This window comes from Rhineura floridana, chromosome 7 (genome assembly GCF_030035675.1).
Source record: "Rhineura floridana isolate rRhiFlo1 chromosome 7, rRhiFlo1.hap2, whole genome shotgun sequence".
Classification (NCBI taxonomy): domain Eukaryota; kingdom Metazoa; phylum Chordata; class Lepidosauria; order Squamata; family Rhineuridae; genus Rhineura; species Rhineura floridana.
Genome location: NC_084486.1, coordinates 489,513 through 508,987, shown reverse-complemented (window position 1 = coordinate 508,987; position 19,475 = coordinate 489,513). Strand labels below are relative to the sequence as shown.

The window sequence follows — 19,475 nt, the reverse complement described above, 5'->3', positions numbered from 1 at the left end:
CCTAATGATCCCTAGCATGGGATTTGCCTTTTTCACAGCCGTCACTCAACATCTTAATCGAACTATCCACTAAGACTCCACGGTCTCATTCCTGATCAGTCACCACCAGTTCAGACCCCATGAGCATATAGGCAAAATTAAGATTTTTTGCTCCAATATGCATAACTTTACACTTTGTTGTTATGTTTCTTCAAGTCGATTACGACTTATGGTGACCCTATGAATCAGTGACCTCCAATAGCATCTGTTATAAACCGCCCTGTTCAGATCTTGTAAGTTCAGGTCAGTGGCTTCCTTTATGGAATCAATCCATCTCTTGTTTGGTCTTCCTCTTCTTCTACTCCCATCTGTTTTTCCCAGCATTATTGTCTTTTCTAGTGAATCATGTCTTCTCATTATGTGTCCAAAGTATGATAACCTCAGTTTCATCATTTTAGTTCTAATAGTTTTTGTTTAACACCCATTATTTGTCTTTTTCGCCATCCGTGGTATCCACAAAGATGTCCTCCAACACCACATTTCAAATGAGTTGATGTTTCTCTTATCTGCTTTTTTCACTGTCCAACTTTCACATCCATACGTAGAGATCTGGAATACCATGGTCTGAATGATCCTGACTTTAGTGTTCAGTGATACATATTTGCATTTGAGGACCTTTTCTAGTTCTCTCATAGCTGCCCTCCCCAGTCCTAGCCTTCTTCTGATTTCTTGACTATTGACTCCATGACTGTGCCAAGGTATTGATAATCCTTGACAAGTTCAATGTCCTCATTGTCAACTTTAAAGTTACATAAATCTTCTGTTGTCATTACTTTAGTCTTCTTGACGTTCAGCTGTAGTCCTGCTTTTGTGCTTTCCTGTTCCGCTGTTGAAAGTTAAACAGCGTTTGTTTCAAATCATTACTGGTTTCTGCTAGCAGTACGGTATCATGTGGAACCAGTAGCATTTCAAAGTAATCAGTTTTCTCCAAGCATGCCTGAAGCTGGACCACCAGCACCCTCTTGAGCACCTTGCCCAAAAGGGATATTCACTACTGGACAATAATTTAAGCCTTCTAGGTCCAGGGTGGTCCTCTTAAGGAGGGGACACACCACCAACTCCTTCATGTTAGATGGTACTTCCTGCTCCTCCAGATAACAGACTATATGGAGATTCCTTATCTGTTAATGGGTTTTTTATTTTGAAGTTATTATTTATTCATTTCCCCCCTTCAAGAAGCTCAGGTAGCATAGTTTCTTACTCTTCAATTTAATACTCACAACTGGTAAGTTAGACAGAGTGGCTGGATTAAGGCTGCTTAGTAAATTTCATGGCTGAGCTGGGATTTGAACCTGGGTCTTCCTGGCCTTCATCCAGCCACTAGCCCACACTGGTGAACTTCTGTAGATGTTCTTCTGCAAGTTTCCTATACAAAATAAACACACATGCACACAGTGGCACAACGTTCTCATGCCCCGCTTGTAAAAACACGTTTATTTCATTATTCATTCGACTCATTTTGTGTCTTTATTCCAGTTGGTTTTCATTGTTTTTTACTGTTTTTGCTGGGAACTTCCGGTTTGATATTTCTTCCAGTAAGACGTATTCTTTCCTTGCTCTCACTTACTAAGCTCCTAATATCCAGTCCCACTCAATAATTTCTATCCTGTCCCTACTAAAGTTGCATGAGGAGCCGACCTGACAAAAGGGTATTTAACCCCCCTCCGGTTTGCCTTTTTTCGGAGCTCTGGATATAGTCAAAAGGGTGACTACGCCATTAATCATCGTGACGGCTTTATTGTTTTACGACTGTTTTACTGTTTTACTGACTCGGCAGCAGTAACCCAAGAACACTAAATTTAACTATCCTCATTTCATTGACGATACTATTCATCGTAGCTGTCTCCCTAGCTTACCAGGATTAGGTTTCCTTTACTGTGTCGCATTTTCTACAGTTTACACTTTTGTTGTTCAAAATGGTATTGACAAGGAGAAATTATCAGCAGATGGGAATATCCTTTGAAGGAGATGGAGCTGTAAAAACTTTGCAACCAAAAATCACAAGTTTTTTTCCATCTGCCTCTGAACCAACTTATTTAGATCAACAGTCTCCTTTAAGCTCTCAGCCAAATACTCCAAGGGTTAATGCACATGACTGGACGCTAGAGCTTCCGCTCTCCGCTAAATCTTCTCTGAATCCTCCAGCCGCAAAAAATCTTGCAGAGGAGTTACTGGATGCTGGATTTAATCATTCTCTCAACTCATTTAACGAAACACCCCCAACAACGTTTTTAACTATTGACTCTCTTCAACTAACTAAGGGCCAGACAACCCCCCCTTCAGATAGGAAGATGGAAGAGGTCCCCTCTGCTGTGGCTTCTGATCAGGTAGAGCAGGCATTAAAATTAAAACTTATTAAAGCCTTTATTTCAGAAACCAACCAGCTACTTATTACTTTGGTGCAGGTGTTTCGGTCCTCCATACCTTCACCCCAGAGACACACAAGTGAGCCTCCAAAGTGTTTGGATAACAAGAAAAGAACTAAGAGAAATTTGCCCAACTCCAAGAATGTCAAGAAATCTAAAAATATTAAAATTTTAAAATCTAACTACTCCAATAAGATGAATTTTAAACCTCTGTTAAAACTGCTGGAACCCCAAAAGCTGAGGTCTTCTTCAAAGCAACCTTGCACGACAAATAGGGGAAACTGCTGCGACCCCAAATTGGCCTCTTTTGACTCCAAATCAATCTTTCGGGTTCTCAATTCTTCACACGAGAAGGGAGAATGTACCCCCCACTCTGGGAGAGACCCTCAGTCTCCTATGAGGGTTACTAATCGCTTTCTCTCGACCCACTGGAACTTAGTTTTACAACCTGACAAACTGGCTATCTCCTACAAATGTAAAGTTGACGATCGCTGCCTTCCGAAACCAAGCATCCCACTTTTGGACATCTGGATTGGTAAATCTATGTTTGCTTCCTGGCACATGAGTTTCATAAGAACTATGAAAATTCTTTCTTATTCTTCTTACAAATGGCGCTTGATTATTACTTGCCACTCTCGCGCTGTGGCTAACCAAATGTTTCGAATAAGGAATTCCCTGGGCAGAATGGGCCTATCTGTGCAGAGATTTTATCTAAATGTGTCCCCCCCCCCTTCGCTGGAAATATCTTCTATGCATTCTAGGCAACATAGTACTCCTCCACCAATCACTAACTCAAGCATGTCTGCTTGCCCGCCAATTTTGTATGACCCTTCTCCGAGGACAAACAGTATTGTTGAGAAAGGGGAATATTCTCACCTGCCATTGGATCTTTCTCAGGAAATGGAACCCGAGGAAAGTCAACTCGCGGAACTATACTCTATGTTACCTGAGACTGAAAGAGCGATTCTTATTAACAGGCTTCATCAATTGATCTATCGACTCAGGACTTCGTCTTCGGCCAAAGCTCCATTACAAAAGTCATCTTCCATTAAAACGACCGCGACTGAGCTTCCTCATCAAAGCACCCCTGGCGGATGTACAATCAATAACAAACTAAATAGCCCTCTACTGGCCGGTGAGGGATGGATTAGATCAAGATTTTTGTATCCAGAAGAACTTGGGTCCCCCACACGGCAGAGGACATCTCTAACTCCTATAATTGATTATAATCCAAAGCAGTTATATTGTACTAATAATGGAGCAATATTCAGCGATGTTGCTGGCTCCTTAAACCAAATTACGGAACTCAACTGACACCTTCACCCTATACATAACTGTGATTTCTTAACTTTTCCAAACGTTCCCATTTCTAATTTAAATGCTATTAAGTTTCCCTCCTTAGTTAAGTATCCTTTACATTTCCTTTCATGGAACATCGCAGGATGGAACTCTAAGCTAAGCGATCAAGACTGGATCCTCTGTCTTTCCAGATACAATATCCTTTTTCTCCAAGAGACCTGGATTACTTATAAACCTTTTCTAAACGGATTCACTACCTTATTCCTCCCAGCGTCACCTTCCACAAAAGGTAGAGCAAAAGGAGGTTTGGCGATCTGTATCTCCACCTCCTTGGACATACAAGTACTCCACTTATAGCCCTTAAAATCCCTTGCGATGGCAGCTTTAATGGAATTTGATACATTTTCTGTACTCCTTGTTAATGTATATATGTCTCCCCTGGCGGCTCATAACTCTATAGAACAGTGCTGGGACGAGCTAGATCAGTATGTATTAGATCTTGAGACCACTTATCCCCACACACAATTGATAATCATGGGCGATTTTAATGCAAGGATCGGCCCCAACAACGGCTCACTGCTCTCCTCAAAATTATGGTGTGGAGAGGAATGTGACCATTCTGCTTTTCCCTTTAATAGGAAATCGAAAGATACTAAGATTAACAGAGGAGGAATATGCTTAACTCGCTTTGTAGCTTGTCATCATTTGATCATCTTGAACGGTCTTGAGCATGTTGATGACTCTGCAGAATATACGTATATAACGCAGACCGGAAGCAGTGTAATTGACTACGCGTTAATTTCCTACAAGCTACTTAATCTGATAGAATCATTTGCCATTGGCACTAAATTAAACAGTGACCACCTTCCTCTTACCTTTTCATGCCATATCTTTGAGAAGTCGCACTTACTCTCCAACTATAACTCCATGGCAAATCTCTCTTATTTTTATTATAAGAGATCTATCTGGACCCCCTCCTTAGCCTCTAGGATGGAAGATTATCTGCTATCCCCAAATGCCTCGGCTATCCGGGCGCAATTAATCAACCCTGATTCTTTAGATGCACTTTTCAATGCATATGCTTCCTTAACTTTAGCCCTTAACAACATATTTCCCACATCTTTTGACACTAAGTTACGTAAAACTGTGGGCTCTAAATGGTTCAATAAAGATTGCCTTCTGCTTAAACGCCAGTTGAGGTCCGTGTATCTAAATTATCGTCACCATCAACTGACTCATCTCCCTCCAGTGTATTTTCTAATTAAACGAAAATATAAGGCAACACTTGCAATTAAAAGGAACCTAGCAGTCAAGGAGGAATGGAACAAGCTTGTGTGTGCGTCTAGGACTAAAAACTCTAAAAGTTTTTGGTCTATAATTTCAAATGCTTTTAGATCTTCGTCCCCGTCCATGTGTAACATCCCCCCCCCAACCTGGGAACGCTATTTCATGACTTTGTATAAGAATGACTGCTCTAAGGATTTTATTCCTTTTTCACCCCCTGACCCCCTTTCACTCCCGGCATGGTCGCCTGTTACCCAAATTGAAATAAAGAATTTGATTGCCGAGTTAAACGTAGGCAAAGCGCCGGGATCAGATAATATCCCTCCCGAGCTTCTAAAACATTTTCAAGATTGGTGGGTTTCTCCACTTGCAAAGCTGTTCTCTAGGTTTAATGGAACTGGCCATTTCCCGACATCCTGGCGAGAAGCAATAGTTATTCCCATTTTTTAAAAAGGAGACAGAGAGGACCCCTCTAACTACCGTCCCATCAGCCTCTTATCAGTAATCGGCAAATTATATGCTTCCTATCTGAAAATTAAACTCCAATCTTGGATGGAAGAACAAAATATCTTGGGCAAGGAACAAGCAGGATTTAGAAAAGGCTTTTCTGTTTTAGATCATTGTCTTATTTTACACCACCTCGCGGAAAAGTATGGTAAAAACAAGGGTAATGGCTTGTATGCCGCCTTCATTGACCTGAAGGCCGCATTTGATTCTATTCTCCAAGATATCCTTTGGTCTAAATTATCAAAAACCTCCATTGACAAAAGACTGTTATTTTTGATTTACCATCTGCACCAACATACTTCCCTGCGAGTTCGCTGTGGAAAGGACGGCGAGCTAACAAACTCCATCCCCACGTCCACAGGGGTGAGACAGGGCTGTATATTAGCCCCTCTCCTTTTCATTCTATTCATAAATGATTTGAATGAACGCTGCCTCTCTCACGATTTCCATACTCCTAAGATAGCAGCTGAGAGTTGTCCTCTATTGCTATACGCGGATGATGCCGTACTCCTTTCACTATCGAAGGTAGGCCTCAAACGTATGTTAAGAGCGTTTATGTCATACTGTATAGAGAATCACCTAATGATTAATTACGATAAAACAAAAATCCTAGTGTTTTCAAAACGAATAAACATCCCAGTATGGACAATTAACGGACACCAAATTGAACAAGTAGCCCAATATAAATACCTTGGCATCACTTTCCATTCTTCGATGAACTGGTCTACTCATATAAGAATGGTGGTTATGAGAGCTAGGAATTCCTTAAAGAGTTTGCTGCGATATTTCTATTATAAAGGGGGACAATTCATTCCAGCAATCTTCCAGATATTTAGAAATAAAATTATCCCCCAACTTTTATATGGAATCCCAATTTGGTTCCATTCATTGAATACTTCAGTTGAGGCTGTTCTTTCCATTCTTTTACGCCGCCTGTTAGGTGTCCCCAGATGTGTACCTTCCGCGGCACTTAGATTAGAATGTGGGTTTATTTCGATGGAATGTCAGGCTTGGCTGACGACTGTAAATTATTGGGTTAAAATATCATCTAATACTCCTCCCGGATTTTTATCCCTATTCTGGAAAGATAATTGGCCTTCTAATTGGAACAAAAAACTGGAAATTAAACTGACGCAAATGGGCCTCTCTAGAGAATACTTATCTCAATTGCCAAGTAATGCTCTAGCCATAATTCACTCCCGACTTAAGGACATTGACTATCAGACTTCAATTAGTTCGGCGACTAAAACATGCTCTCCTTTATATTTGAATCTAAACATTGATCCTGGAAAACCTGCTTCCTACTTAGATTTGCTCACAATTCCTAAACTTCGTTCAGCCTTTTCTAAAGCTAGGTTTAACTCACTATATTCTGTGGTTCAGGGGGGGGTCCCTTACGAACTTCGTGTATGCCCTTGTGGTGCTGGTAACATTGAAACCCTCCAACATACCCTCCTCTTCTGTCCCTTGTACTCTCAGATTCGTATTAAGTTCCTTAATTTTATATTGGCGAAAATCAGTCACAAACCGCCGGTAGCTAAGATTGTTTATTTACTCTCTGGATCAGAGAAATAAATTACCATCCAAGTTGCCAAATTTGTACACGCAGCCCAGCAGATACGTATTCCTCTTTTTTGTAGTTAATATCCTTTTATGAATTTCGCAGCCAGAGTGTTATTTTATTTTATTTGGTTCATTATGGTTCTTAATGGTTTGTATTTATTTCTTGTATTATAGATTATGCAATGACTTATATTATATTGTATTTTAGACTTTGCTGCATCCAAACTATGGGTCTATGACCGCAAATAAAATACTCACTTACTTACTGTTTTTGCTGTCTTGGTTGTGGTGCCAGTGAAAGTCACTGGCAGTCCTTCCCTGATGAGCACCATCCCTCCCCCGAATGTCCTGGATTTTGCATTGCTACCACCACTAAAATAAGGTAAGCCCTCCGCCCAGCCCATCGGACCATGAATCTATTTTTAGTTTTGGAACTAATCCATTTAATAACATTTTCCCTTTATTCTAAAACAAGTATACACTGAAACTTACTTCATAGCCATCTTTGTGCTGTATTTTGCCACAATTTATTTATTTATTTATTAGTCGCCCATCTGGCTGGCTGTCCAGCCACTCTGGGCGACGTACAAGGTAAAAACAGTACACAAAACAATTAAAAAATTTAAAACAGTAAGAACCTAACCCGCCCCAAAAGCCTGCCTGAAAAGCCAGGTCTTCAAGGTCCGGCGGAAGCTCATCATAGACGGGGCATGGCGTAGATCAGTTGGGAGAGAATTCCACAGGGTGGGGGGCACTATTGAGAAGGCCCTCTCTCTAGTCCTCACCAGTCTAGCTGTTTTAACCGGTGGGATCAAGAGAAGGTCTTCTGAGGCTGATCTTGTTGAGCGGCATCCCTGCCGATGCTGGAGGCGCTCCTTCAGATAAACTGGGTCACAACCGTATAGGGTTTTAAAGGTTAAGATCAACACCTTGAATTGGGCTCGGTAAACAACCGGTAACCAGTGCAACTCCTTCAACACAGGAGTGATGTGATATTGCCGGCAGCTGCCTTTAATAAGACGAGCCGCCGCATTCTGTACCAGTTGTAATTTCCGAACCGTTTTCAAGGGTAACCCCACGTAGAGCGCATTACAGTAGTCTAGGCGAGTGGTGACCAGGGCATGTACCACCGGTGGGAGCAGATGGTTGGGAAGGTAGGGGCGTAGCCTCCGTATCACTTGTAGCTAATAATGTTTTAGGATGTTGAATGTTTGAAATGTATGTTTTGATGTTTTTATTGTGATTTTATTGTACTTTATAGTTGTAATAACTTTATGCTGTGCACCGCCCAGAGAGCCTTCAGGCTTTGGGCGGTATAAAAATTGAACAAAAATAAAATAAAATCAGATGAAGTTGATACAGAGCTGCCCGGCTCACCGCTGAAACTTGAGCCTTCATGGACAGCTGGGAGTCAAGAATGACCCCCAGGCTACGGACCTGGTCTTTTAGGGGCAAATGTACCCCGTTAAGCACCAGGTCTGTATCCCCCAACCTTCCCTTGTCTCCCACAAACAGCACTTCAGTTTTGTCAGGATTCAGCTTCAGCTTATTCCTTCCCATCCAGCCACTCACCGACTCCAGACACTTGGATAGGGTTTCCACAGCCAACCTCGGTAAAGAATAATACTTTAATAATACTACTATTTATTAAATTTAATAATAATACGATAATACTCGCCTCACAGTTTGAGGTCCTGGAGCTGATTTTGTGGCATATAACTGTATGTAGCAAGTGCAACTGCTGATCAAGATAATTAATCTGGCAGTCTGGAGCATCTTCTAAGTCAAATGCCATCTTACCATCATTTTAAATGTTACAGTGTCAGCTTTGAAAGCCCTCACATTGGGCTGGTTTCACAGTAAGTGGTATTAAATGTATTATCATTTGGCACCTTCCAAATATCCAACCTTTATTGGAAGCCATTTTTATAATGTATGCATTATAATGCAAAATTGCCCTCTAATGAAAAATTTTAAATATATGAGTTTTAATTAAAAAAAATAGAAAATGTGTAAGTCCTGGCGGACTCTAAGAAAAAAACTAAGAACGTGAAGGAAGTTTTCCTCAGCTATAACAGTAGTATCTACCAGAACTAAATCACCTGGTCCTGATGTGCATAGGTTTGTAACATTTTACAGAGAAGTTCAAGCTTTTCTTTTCTTTTTTTAAAAGATCAGGATGAGAGCAATGACCTTCTGATTGGGACTTTAAACAATGTGTCTCCACATTACTCTTTTAATGACAAAAGTCTTGTTGTTATACATTTTTTCATAGAACACACAAGTCTGATTATTTTTGGGAAATCAAGACAAGGAGAGATTATAGGAGCCAAATGTTAAAATATTTAACACAGCAAGGAGAGAAAAATGATGTGAATAGAGCTGAGAGCTAATGAGCATGCAAAAATTGTAGAATGCAAATTTTTGGATCACCCGTTTGAAAGACTTAAAAAGCAATTCACACACCACCCAATAAATGTAACTATTTCATAAATTTATTTGAAAAATATTTACAAAGGCAAATATGTTTGACCCTAAAATAGTTTAAGTGATTCTATGTTTACAATGTTATAATTGTGCAGCCTTAACAGTCTCGGCTATTGAAGCACTGTTAGTCTGCTCTGAGGAAATGGGAGAAGGCCTGGTTTACACATGACCTACTCCTTGTTTCCAGTCCACACTAGCACCTACAACAGTCATCTGTGCCTAACATCTCAGCACAAAGAATGATATAGTTGGCATATTAACCCATAAACACTGCCAAATTTTTAACTTGGGTAAGCATGGGAAGTTTATCAGTCTCCACGTCCCATCTAAGAAGAATAACTCAAAACTGAACAGTAGGTGGCATGTGGGATTACTAGTGACACTGTTCATGACTTAAGTCCTTTAAAATATAGCCTGTGGTCAACAACAGATTTCATTTTCATCTTGCTCTCCTTCCACTGCTAGCAGGCCTAAAACCATTTCCTGTGGAGAGAGACTGGGAATGGAGTCACTGAAAAGCTCCCCATAGACAGTGATTTCAGCAGTACAGAAACACAGTGCAATTAGCTTCCACTTATTGTATAGTTACTTTTAAAGACAAGACTGGCACAGACACCAACTGAAAAAAGCTTGCTGTCTTGTTCAGGGCCAGCTCCAGGCACGCGGGGGCCCTTGGGCATCAGCTTGCCCTGGGCCCTGGTGTGCATGCGTGCATGCACGCACGCACAGCTGTCTTCAGCCCCACCCCACCCCCCCACGATCCGCACCCCCCCTTACCTGTCTGCTGTCTTTTACCATTGCCCTTAACCAAGATGGCGGCCGCAGTTTCCCTAAGGGGACGACGCCTCCGCCGCCATCTTTGTTGATGGCACGCGTGTGTGCTACGCACGTGCATCTCTGCCATCAACTGAGATGGAGGCCGGGGCTTCAGTACCTTAGGGAAATTGCGGCTGCCATCTTTGTTAAGGGCAATGGTAAAAGACAGCAGACAGGTAAGGGGGGGCGCGGATCACAGGGTGCGCGCGGAGGGGCTGCTGAGGGCCCCCCTGTAGCTCCAGCCTCCAGAGGCCCTCGGGCCAGTGCTCAACCTAGCCACCCTTTACAACCGGCCCTGGTCTTGTTATCAGCTGCATTCCAGTAATGACAGTTCAGACAACCTGTTTCTGCCTCCAGACATGATTGTTCTGTTATGAAACATCACCAGTCACTGTTGTGCACGGAAGCAGCACCTGCACGGGCCAAAATCTTGCGGTACATTTCAGAAGTGGATGGGTACGTTCCATCCATCATGTGCACTGGCAACATTCTCCTTGCTCCAGGCTGAGAGGTATAACTGTTCTGCCGCCAGTCTTCATCTGGGGGCATATCTACCCTCCTTGGACCTGGAGCCTTAGCATGTGCAGGTGGCACAGGACAACCTTGAAAGCCATCCATGTCTCTTGAAGCTCCTTGGGACATACATAATGTACTGTAGTTCATGCCAACTGATGGTCTACAATCAGTGCCACAAACGGTATGCTTTCCTTGCTGCAGTGGCTGCTGGAGTAAACGTTCTTGTGGTCCCCTGCTTGTTTGAGCAACATATCCCCAATGTATTGTTTGCCTGTCCGGCAGTGTTGCTGTTTGTCTGGAAGTGTGACTGATCTGCAGCCAGTGGCCAGAGGTGCCTGGTGTTTCTTTGCTTCCTAAATGTTTATTAAGAAGAGGTCTCTGCCCCTGAGAAAGTAGGCCCTGCTGTTTGTAAGTGAGGCTCCCATAACTCAGTGCCACAGCTGGGTTGTCTTCACCTTGGAAAGATTCACCCCTGTCAGGCACAACCAGATTTTTTTCGATGTTCTTCTGATTTCCTGAGAAAAAGAAACAGAATTTAATTTCTTTGCCCCAAGCAGAATGACAAAACTAATATGTATCAACAATATACCTAGAAAGTTACCAACAAACGAGTCTGAGTCCTTCAGAATTAAACCCTAACAACATTCATGTTTAAACCCTTTCTATATATATTCTGTGGCTGAAGCAGACCAAGACTGCAGGAGCCATGAGTTGTAGCAGACTAGTTTCATAAACCGCAGTTCACTTATTTCTTTATGAGAGCACATCCCTTGAGAAGACCAAAGACTGCTCAAGTGCAGAAGAAGAAAAATGTGTTGCAAGAATTGCTCTAAGTCAGTCACCAGGGTGACAACAGACATCCCTTAGGCTGAGATTAATTAGCAGCTTGGACATTTATGTGTGTCAGGTCCCAAACCAGGGGAGTCATCATCAGAGGAGTCTTCATTAGAGAAAGACCAGGAAGTTTCTGTATTGGACTCAGCCCTGGCTCAGGCTTTATCTGAGGGTGAGGAGCCAGGGCCGTATGACGAGGCCCAGAATGGACAGTCTACACCGGGGCGGGGGGGGGGCAAGTTTGGTCTCTGACATTGAGGCTGAACAGTCCCCAAGCCCAAGGGAGAAGCCAGATGGAAACCTGGAGACTTGGAGGAGTGTCCAACTCCAGGAGTAAAGAACTCCTTGAGAGTAAAGGTGATCAATGGGAGTCAGCTGAGATTTGGGGTGTGGTTCAGCAGCTCCAGCATAAGACCCCCAGGGTTAGGTGGGGATTGCTGCTGGAACAATGTCTATACACCAGCTCTGTATCTGCCCTGTCTAAAGATTGCCTGTAGACCCTGGACCTGTCTCTTGCCTTGCCCCTTACCTGCATTGTTTACAGACTGCTTGGCATCTGACCTTGAATTGCTCTGACCCTGACTCTTGCCTGACCCCCTGGGTTTTGAGGTAGGCTCTGGACTCTGACTTTGGACTGACCCTGGATACTGCCCTTGTGCTGCATTCACTTGTGTTTCTGCTGGGAGTCCCTTGCCTCCTTAAGGAGCCCTGTGAGAACAGGACAATGTGCCAATAGATTAGTAATGGACCATATTTTTAGCCTTGGTTTAGCCAAGACGTCTCTATTTTAAGGTATTTTGTCTTTTCTAATCTCCCATTTTAGAATTCTCAATCCACTCCCACCCAACTGCTAATCTCTGGAAAATCCTAAAAATTGCTTAAAAGCACACAGGCCAGAATCTCAAGCAATCTCAATGAATGAATGGTGCATGCCACCCCAAACCAATTTGTAACTGCAGTATTGTGTTTGCCCCTGTGAGTGCCACTATGGGGGGAAAGATCTCAACATACTATGTGCTTTCAACATGCCAAGAACAAATAACAGATTACAGTAATGTCAATGTTCACCAATGACCCCCATAATTGCGTCTTCACCCCGGAATTGCCAATTTGGGCAGCTAAGGAATGTTAGGGTGAGAATGGCTACTCTATACGCCATTTATTGTTTGAGGCAGCCTCCTTACTGCAACCTTCCTTCTCTCTTGAAACTGGGAGGATCAGAGTTGGGTGTGGAAGTCAAGCATTCCCTACAAGGATGCTATTTCCACTCCCTCCACACCTGCTTTTAGTAAGCATGGAACCTTGGTCTTTCATATTAGGCAGCATATTCACCTGAGGAATTCTAGGAGAAGAGACTCACTCCAGTGACTGCTGGAAGAGCTGGGCATTCTGAATCTCACAAGAGGGTCCCACTCATCCCCATTTTGGGCCACTCACCCCCATTTTGGGTCTCCACTAAGTTTTCAGGTAGTCTGCTTCAGAACTGTGTGACAGAAATCTGGGCACCCCAATATAGTCACCAGTGTCAGAGTAGTCTTCACGTCATCTCTTTTACTGCCTAAGTGCATCCTTCTTTTGATTAATCATAAAGATGGCACAATTCTACTTCACAAAGACCAAGACCAGAAGGTATGCTGGAAAAAGGGGGTCATGTTGATCCAGGTGACAACTCTGCCTCTTTCATTGCTGAGCTAAGACAGACAGTCACAGAGCTGGCTGGGAGCCCTGCGGCCCAACGAATCTTTCAATAGTATCTTACCACCACCACCACCACCACCACCACCAAAGCCAGTTGAAGGAGAGAAAAGGGTAGAAAGGACTGAATAATTCCTGATGGGAAGTTGTAACTTTAGATGTTGCTGAACTACAACTCCCATCAACTCTAGCAAGTATGGTCAATGGCCAAGGATGATGGGGGTTGTAAGTTCAGCAACATCTGGAGGGCTAAAGGTTCCCCACATCTGTTGTAATTGGTTAACAGTGGTTGCTTTGGCTCCACGAAAAAGGGCCAGAAGCCACAAGACCCCAATCTGTCGGAAGGCAGGACTGAAACTCAAGAGGCCACCCTGTCTGGAGAAGAGTTCCAGATTTGCAGGCTGTGCCTTTTGTGTTGGAGGAGGAATTAAACTTTTACTACTCACTCTTTTCCCAGGTGAACAAAAATGTGGCTCTCTCCACAAGATTTAAAGTGAAGATAGACAAGCAAAGCCCTACAACAGCAGAAAAATTAAACTACACTAAACCAACCTGGGACATTTTGGCAGTGAATCACCTATTAGCATCTGAACACAGACTTCACTCATATTACAGCAGACTGAATGGTATGAACTTGGGGCCAACGATGTGGTACCCTTGAGGAATCCGCCTGATGTTCAACAAATCCTCTGAGCCCCCTTACTGCCCTCTTCTTCTGGGGGTGGTTACCTTTTTCTCCCTTGAAAAGTATATAGAGCTGAAGGAGGAAGTTGGAAGAGTGATGCTCTTTCTCACTTCTTTCAGCTCTGTGCTTTTCAAGGCTGAGATCACCTGAGCAGCTGAACAGAAAGCAGAATGAGAGAGAGAAGAGTGAAAGGGGAGCAGACTGGGAGGCAAATGAGGAAGAGTAAGAAGCGTGCGTGTGTGAAAGAGAAAACACATGCACACACCCACATCTGATCCAATAAAACTCTTGAAATTGCATGTTTTTCATGGCTTGCCCCTCCACCAACCACCACTAACTCACATATAACATCTGTCTCCACTGACTGATCCATAAAAGTTATGGATTTGATGCTACTTAGTGATGCCATGGTACAAAAACATGGATCTGAGGCATGTATCTTTATAGAACCTCATACTTTTTACAAGGGGTCAACACCACCATGAAATCATAGGTCATATCTATGTCTACACGTGTTCTGTGATTTGGTGGTGGTTTTGTAATTCTTCCTCAAAGTCATCAAGATCCCTGTGGATTCATGCCTTGGATTAATGTTTTTGTGGTGCTGGCAAGCACCAAATCTGTGATTTTTATTGTGTAGTCTACCAAGGTAAGCTTTAAATCACATGATGGTTTTGAGGGGACACTGTGCAAAATTATGCAAAATCAAGAGGATCTGTTTTAATTCTTCTAAATCCAATTTTTACCCAGACTTCATAGAAAACTAAGTGGTGTGTCTGTGACCAGAAGAGGTTATACTCATGGCTGTCTCTCAAAACTCCCAATGTACCCCTGGAATAAGTGCTGTGATCCACTGCTGTATATTTGAGCTCAAGAGGCAACACTATAGACAAGATTCTTTAGACTGGGATGGTGTAAGCAGATCCTGAATGATACCTCAGTTACCATACCCTTTCCACAAAGTCTTTTTTGGGTGCAGGGTGTGTGTGGGGGTCACACAGAATGTGGCTTCTTGTCTACTGGATTGCGGCTGCTGCAGGCAGCTCTCTCACGCCTGGCTGGAATGGCGCTCTCTGCCAGGTGGCACAGGCGTCTCCACAGTAAACAGTGCTTCGCATGCCCTGGAAGCACTGTTTACTGCAGATGCATCTGCTCGAGTGTAGGGGAGGGTGGCAGAGAGAGAGAGACAAGCACAGGGGGGTGGTGGCTGCCCCTTGTCTGCTTGCTTGAATGTCCGGAGAGGAGAACTGTGCTCAAAGCTTTAGGTTGCTATAGCAAGATGCCACATGATGAAAGAGAAAAGGCAAGGCAGGCATCCCTGGATACATTTTGGAAGAAGCCTTCAAGTGGTCTGTATGGAAGGCTTTCCTGACCTGGTTGTTTCCTTTCAGACATGTGTATTGCTAGTTTTGAATAAAAAGTTTGCTGAAATATATTGAACTGCTCTTCTTTTTTGTGCTGTAGGAACCTATCCCTATTGAAGTTTCTGTGCTATTCCTCCCTCTAGTACCAAAGTTTCTTTTACAAAAAGTATTGTCCAAGAACGCATGTACTTTGTTTACCTGTATTACTGTATTGCTTTGCAAACTAATTTAAGAGTTTTGCGGCACAACCCACTAGGCACTGCTGCTGCACAACCTCCATTTGTTTCAGTAAGAGCATAGTACTGGTTTGTTGAGATTAATGTAATTGTAGAATAGCAGTGCCTGGTGGGCTGTGCTGCATGATTCTAGGACTTTGAAATAAGGATTTGATCATTAACACACAGGGTTTTACCTAAGATGGAGTGCCACCTAAATTACTGAACTTCTGTCACTAAAGCTGTAATCCTGAACACACTTACAAGGAACCAAGCCCGAGTGAACAGAGTGGGCTTGCTTCTAGGTAAATATGCAAAGAATCTAGCTGCTTAAAGATGAAGAACAAGAAACCAAAAAAATCAGCAGAGATTTGCCAAGGACCCCTTCAATACATATTTCTGAAACAATACATATTTCTTGCATATTGGGGGCAGCTTATTTTTCAATGGCTTCCACTTTTATAAGGAAAGTATGCTGAAATCTGAGAAAAGGCAAATCCTACTTTTCATCAAATACTGGATTGACCTGGGAAGGCTTAGCCTCCCCTCCAAATCATGTCCCCCCAAATGTATGCCTTTACATTAGCCTGGTAAATACATCCATAAACATTAACAGTCTGCAAAAAACAATCCCCAGGCTATGGTCTGAAGGCACATGAGGCCAGCACCCTGCTGAAGCTAAGCAGGGTCAGGTCTGGTCAGTGCCTGGATGGGAGACCGCCTGGGAACCATATGCAAGCCGCCTTGGGTTTCTAGCATGAAAAGAAAGGTGGGGCATAAATGAAATAAATAATAAATAAATGAAAGAATGCTGTACTAGCTTGCTGGGGGGCTGGCAGGGAATGGACTGGATTAGTCCTCCTGCAGCAGCCCAGTGCATCTTTATGCAAGGTGCAGGAGAGGGGGTTTCCCTCCTCTGGCAGCCCTCTTTATTTCTAGGCTGGGTTTGGAGGAAGAAGAGAGCACCCCATCCCTCCTCTTCTGGTCCCCTCATTCAGCTACATGGAATTCCATACACACTCATCTTCATGCATTTCCTGGTTGCCTATAGCTATCAGATTGGTGATTAAATGCAAGGTTGCTTTATTTTCCTCCAGGTAAGTAAATAGTTGCCATTCATTTCTATGGGAAGGGCAAAGTTCAGTGCTTTGGGGACAATATTGAGCTATGGGCAAAATCTGACCAATGCCCCTCACACTGGATAACCAGTGTACTTACTACTGATAGGGTCCACTTTGGGGGAAAATAACGTACATCCTCTCCCCTCCTGAAGGCAGGTCCAGAGTGAGTAGGACAAGGCAAGTATTTTCCCATCTGCCCTCAAAAACAAAAAACAGGAGCTGACTTACAGCAATGGATGGAGAAAAACCTGTAATGGCGCTCATTCTCAATAATAATGGCTTCAATGATGGATAGGGTATATGGGTGTTGGTAAGCTGGGGAAATGATCCATATTCTTCATCTCATTCCTCCATCAAACTTGACACGCCTAGTGTATGTGTGTGTATGTGTATATATATATATATATATATATAAACATAATTGTGATTAACCAAACAGAGGTTTTTATTATATTAACAAAACGTTTCAGCTTCCGCCTTCATCAGCTGCCAACATACATATGCTGTTACCAAGGTGGCAGTTATAGAGCTTTGAGGATGGAATGCTCAGAGGGGCTTCATTGGCAGAAGCTAAGTAGTGGTGGTACTGTCCTCCAGGTTCAGGCCATGTGGTGCCAATGTGTCCAGAAAGTAAATCCAAAAGTTCTCCCTTTTGGTCAATGCTGCTGGATCTGCTGGCATCTCTATCGCTGTTCCAGCAGGCTGTGACACCCTCGATGTTAAAATGCTTTGCAACTGGTTGCTCCACTTTTTTTGTCAAGATTGCCGACTTGTGGTTCCTGAAGTGTGCGCGTAGGTCAGTTGTGGTCTTTCCTACATATCGGATATGACATCCTGGTCTTTTGCACTCGATGATGTAAACTATATTGTAGGACCTGCAGGTGATGTTCTGTTTGATGTAATATGTCCTGCCTGTCCTAGTGCTTGTAAAAGTGGCTGTCTCCCTGAGGTACACACAGGTGATACAGCATTTGGAGTGACAAGGATGAGACCCTGGATTGGTGATAGGTGGCTTAAGCACAGCTCTCACCAACAGTCTGCGCCAATTAGGAGGTTGGCGAAATGCTACAACAGGAGGCCTGCTGATGGCTCTAGCAAGATGTTCAGAGCTTGCCAGCAATGGGTAGCTCTCCTTGATTGCTCGGTGATAGTTAGGAGATGCTGGATGGAAATCTACCACAAACGGAATCCATTGCTCTGCTCTTTGACACCTCAGTATGATGGAGGTGGTTTTCTCTGGACAGAATGGAGGCTCGGTGGATGTTGCAATTGATAATATGTGGAGAATATCCTCTTCGAAGAAGGTGTTCTTTAAGTTCACTGATCCTTCTCTGGTATTTATCTTCAGTGTTGCAAATAAGTTTGATTCTCAGAGCTAAGCTATACACAATGTTCTTCTTTATATGCCTAGGATGGCAGGATTTCCAATTTAAATAGGTGTGGGCATCAGTGGGTTTGCTGTAGAGATCAGTGGCTATTTTGTTGTTTTCAATGGTAAGAAGGACATTCAGAAAAGGGATGTGTGGATTGTCATTTGTACTATTAAATGTAAACTTAATAGAGGGATGGATAGAGTTGATGTAATTTTTAAATTGTTCCAAACTCTCTTTACCATTCATCCAGACCATAAAGATGTCGTCAATGTATCGCCACCATATAAGTGGTTTGTTGATGGCCTTTTTGACGATCTCCTGTTCCAGTTTACCCATAAAGAGATTCGCATATGATGGAGCCATGCAAGTCCCCATAGCTGTGCCTTGCAGTTGCAGGTAGTGTTCTCCATTGAATGTAAAGTTGTTACAAGTCAGGACTAAGATTTGACCATATATTGCTTTGAGTTGTTGACCAGTAAAAACATGTGGGGTTAAAATTCAAGAGTAAAAGTTGGGTGGTCAGATCAGTGTACTATGTTTAATTATGTATTTATATATATATAAATTGCCAATTCTACTCACACCTTTTTATTTTATTGTTGTTGTGGGAGGGGAAGGAAGGGATAGCCATAGCCGTGTCCAGAAATACCATTATAGCATGACTAAAAAATACTGCTAATGTAACTGGGGCTAAAGATGAACGTGTTATTTTATATCTCTACTTGCTACAGTATTGATGGAGCAGCATGGTGTGTTAAAACATATGGATGAAAGGGTATTTATCATTGCAGACACTCGGGATCAAAACATCGCTATTACAGAAAACCACAGCCAGAGAACTGTACTACAACTGGTGAAAGAGCCATATATTAAAGTTCCTATCACACAAGAGAAGGAAGAGCCCAGTGATTACCTGATTGTCGAGGTGTCTTGCCCACCATGCTAGGCACTGGTGCATCATGGCAGAGGTGCTGCAGTTGAGTTGAATAGTGCTGGGGTTCAAAGGGTAACACAGGAGGAGAATCGTGAGGGAAAGTGAGGGAAGTGGTGCTGGAGGAACGGTGTCTCGCTTCCACTGGCATTTTCCTCTCATGAGACGCTTCCTTTTGACAAAAGGAAAATAGAGTTGAAAATGATGATTAAACACAGAATTGGTAGACCAGGCAAGAACAGAACGAGGGTAACAAATGGGAGAGTGCAGAAACAAGAAACCGATAAGGTCACTACAAGAAGGGCATGCATCTGCTTATAAAGAGAATGAGAAAAGTTGTAGGTGTGGCCATTACACTTCCCAGAACTTTAAAAAATATT

The 19,475-nt window shown here is 42.9% G+C and overlaps 1 protein-coding gene and 1 long non-coding RNA gene across 8 annotated transcripts in view; one reads left to right on the top strand and one right to left on the bottom strand.

The window, feature by feature from the left end:
- Positions 1–19,267, top strand: part of LOC133388638 (uncharacterized) — a 28,589-nt gene extending 9,322 nt beyond the window's left edge. Inside the window, exons 3-6 of one of the 3 annotated variants that reach the window (XR_009763871.1) lie at positions 7,354–7,440; positions 13,864–14,032; positions 18,415–18,560; positions 18,956–19,267. This is a non-coding gene — a long non-coding RNA (uncharacterized LOC133388638). Of the gene's footprint in view, positions 1–7,353; positions 7,441–13,863; positions 15,527–18,414; positions 18,561–18,955 lie in introns of those variants that run through there. The other 2 variants (XR_009763870.1, XR_009763869.1) reach the window with 2 other exon arrangements.
- USP54 (ubiquitin specific peptidase 54) overlaps positions 10,352–19,475 on the bottom strand; it is a 172,730-nt gene continuing 163,606 nt past the window's right edge. For all 5 annotated transcript variants that reach the window (XM_061634613.1, XM_061634615.1, XM_061634614.1 and 2 more), the window contains exons 22-23: positions 19,078–19,267; positions 10,352–11,392 (exon numbers count right to left, since the gene is read on the bottom strand). In XM_061634613.1, coding sequence (XP_061490597.1) covers positions 10,743–11,392; positions 19,078–19,267 — 840 coding nt within the window. In that variant the 3' untranslated portion in view covers positions 10,352–10,742. The remainder of the gene's footprint in view (positions 11,393–19,077; positions 19,268–19,475) is intronic.